Raw genomic sequence first — 2739 nt, 5'->3', positions numbered from 1 at the left:
TTTGAGAGGATGAAGTCGACGGTGCCCTTTGAACAGGACGACGGGACTGTCATTCAGAGGGTGGTGCATTCGTTCCGTATTCCCTGTCTTGTGGAGGTGGAAGGGGTGATGGTTGCCATAGCTGACGCTCGCTATACGACGTCCAACGACAATTCCTTCATCGAGACAGTGGCAAAGTTCAGTGTGGACAATGGTGAGACGTGGGAAACGCAAATCGCAGTGAAGAACAGTCGTGTGAGTCTTATTTCTCGTGTAGTGGACCCCACGGTGATCGTGAAGGGGAACAAGATCTACATCCTCGTGGGAAGCTACAAGTGGTCGAAGACCTACTGGACCCAACACAAAGGCAAGGACTGGGAACCGCTGTTGGCTATTGGTGAGGTGAAAAAGACAAACATCAGCGGCAATGTAACTGCAACCATTACATGGGGAAACGCCGCACCATTGGTATATAGGGTTACTGGTGACGTTGCGGGGTCATCGATGCGCCAGTTCCTCGGAGGTGTGGGGACTGCCATTACGACGACAGAAGGTATTCTTGTTTACCCCATACAAGTTATGAACATGAGGAATGATGTTGTTTCTCTCGTTATCACATCCGCTGATGATGGCAAAACATGGAGGTTTGCAAACGGGATGACGGATCCCGGGTGTACTGAGCCCGTTGTCCTTGAGTGGGAAGGGAAGCTCATCATGAACACTCGCGTTGACGTCGGCTATCGCAAGGTGTACGAGTCCACAGACATGGGGGAGACATGGAGGGAGGTTGTCGGGACACTCTCCCGGGTGTGGGGCAACTCACCAACACGGGAAGGACCCGGCAGCCAGAGCAGCTTCATCCCCGTAACGATTGGAGGTAAGCGTGTGATGTTGTTTACACATCCATTGAATTTCAAGGGGAGGTGGGAGCGCGACCGACTCCACCTGTGGCTGACGGACAACAATCGCATATTTGATGTTGGTCAGATTTCCGTTGGGAGTGAGAATGCCGCTTACAGTTCACTGCTCTACAAGGATGACAAGTTGTATTGTTTGCACGAAACTAATCTTCAAGAGATTTATAGTATCGTCTTTGTGCGCCTGATTGATGAACTAAATCTGATCAAGTCAGTGGTGGCGTCTTGGGTGGCGCAGGATAACTACTTCTCGCACATTTGTACTCCCACGGATCCTCAGTCTCCACCCCGTGAGAATGGATGTGGCGCTCCTTTCCCAACCGCCGGACTTGTTGGGTTCTTGTCAGAGAGTGTTGAAGAGGGCGTCTGGCACGATGTCTACCACTGCATGGGGGCCAACGTGATCAATGCAGAGAAGGTTCCTGGTGGTTTTAAGTTCAAGGGAGGTGGAGGCGGTGCGCAGTGGCCAGTGGGTAGGCAGGGCCAGAACCAGCTTTACCATTTCGCAAACTACATGTTCACCCTGGTGGCGACGGTGTCAGTTAATGAACTTCCGGCAGACGACAGCGCGACGCCGCTGTTGGGTGTGAGTCTGGACGACTCTGGGGAGCACAAGCTTCTCGGGCTTTCGTACGGGAGCAACAAGCGGTGGATACCAATATATGGTAAGCGTCATGTATCGTCTACGCAGCTGTTGGTGCCGAATAAAACGTACCAGGTGGTTCTCACGTACCAGGACGGGGTGGGCTCTGTCTATGTTGACGGTGAGCCTTTGGAGGAATCGGGGAAGAAGCTTCCGGGTATATCAAAAGAAGGGATTAAGGTTTCGCACTTCTATATTGGCGGGTATGGGAGCCGGAGAATGAGGTCCGACAGTCACGTGACGGTGACTAATGTTCTTCTTTACAACCGTCAGTTGAACCAGAACGAGGTGAAGACAGTCTTCTTGAACAGAAACAACATTGCGGTGGCGACGGAGGTGGTTCCATATTTGCAGCGGGGAAGCATAATCCCAATTCTATCGGTCGCCCCCACTACTCCTGCCCCGATGACCGACAACACCAGTACACATTTGCACGGTGAGAACCTACCATCACCCGGCGCTCTGCCGGTCCAGGGCAGCACATCTATCACGACGAGCAACGGGGGAAAGGTGGTGGCGGGGCTTAACACCAGTGAAATCCCTGACCCCGAGTAGTTGGCCCACCCCGTTCTCCGGTAAATAGTGATATTGGAGCGACTAGTGGGTACGCCATTTATTCCTGAGACCGGGTACAAGCTGTGGATGAGGCTGTAGGCCAAATGTTCTCAGTGGAGTGTCTTGTTACTTTCATCACTCCGTTGATGCTTCATCTCTCTGGGTTTCGAACAGTAAAAACATGTTTTCTTTTTCCCCTTTGCTCTTTGTGCATGCGGAACTCTCTTCCAGTGGTGCCATGAAGATATACCCTCATTTGTTTGTCTCCGTCACCCCTGCGGTGGCTGCCCCCGTCGTTGTTTCCCAATCTCACGATTACGTGTGGGCGGACCGAGAACGGCATGCGGACGCAAAGAACACGTGGATTGTTATGCTCAACTGTTGTTTTCGGTGGAGCACTCGGTTTTGCACGTGTCGCTCTTTTTTTTGCTTTTTTTTGCTCCCGGTTTATGGGTGCGTGACGGGGATAATGGTGTTTCACATCGTTTTTGCTTCAAATGATTGGATACGACTTGCCTCTGTGCAGGCTGCACTGCGTGTCTCCTCTTTCTTGGATTGGCACCACAATTAGTGGTGACGGCGTTTGTCACTTTTCTCCCCCCCCCCCTGGGGTCATTTTCTCATCCACTTTCCTCTCTGTAATCT

The 2739-nt window shown here is 52.0% G+C and overlaps 2 protein-coding genes across 2 annotated transcripts; both read left to right on the top strand.

Annotated features, from left to right (window-relative positions):
* TM35_000401220 (trans-sialidase) lies at positions 1–2094 on the top strand (the record flags this gene model as incomplete). The annotated part of the gene is made up of 1 exon (XM_029029737.1): positions 1–2094. A coding segment is annotated over one exon (2094 nt), but the record flags the coding sequence as incomplete, so codon positions are not given.
* Positions 2095–2275: 181 nt separating this feature from the next.
* On the top strand, positions 2276–2665 carry TM35_000401210 (uncharacterized protein; the record flags this gene model as incomplete). The annotated part of the gene is made up of 1 exon (XM_029029736.1): positions 2276–2665. The coding sequence occupies one exon, from the start codon at positions 2276–2278 to the stop codon at positions 2663–2665; it is 390 nt and encodes a 129-aa protein (XP_028878920.1).
* Positions 2666–2739: the final 74 nt, after the last annotated feature.

The sequence above is a fragment of the Trypanosoma theileri genome (genome assembly GCF_002087225.1).
Source record: "Trypanosoma theileri isolate Edinburgh chromosome Unknown TM35_Tth_40_V1, whole genome shotgun sequence".
Lineage (NCBI taxonomy): Eukaryota > Euglenozoa > Kinetoplastea > Trypanosomatida > Trypanosomatidae > Trypanosoma > Trypanosoma theileri.
The sequence above is the reverse complement of the archived record's forward strand: the minus strand, read 5'-3'. Positions and strand labels throughout refer to the sequence as shown.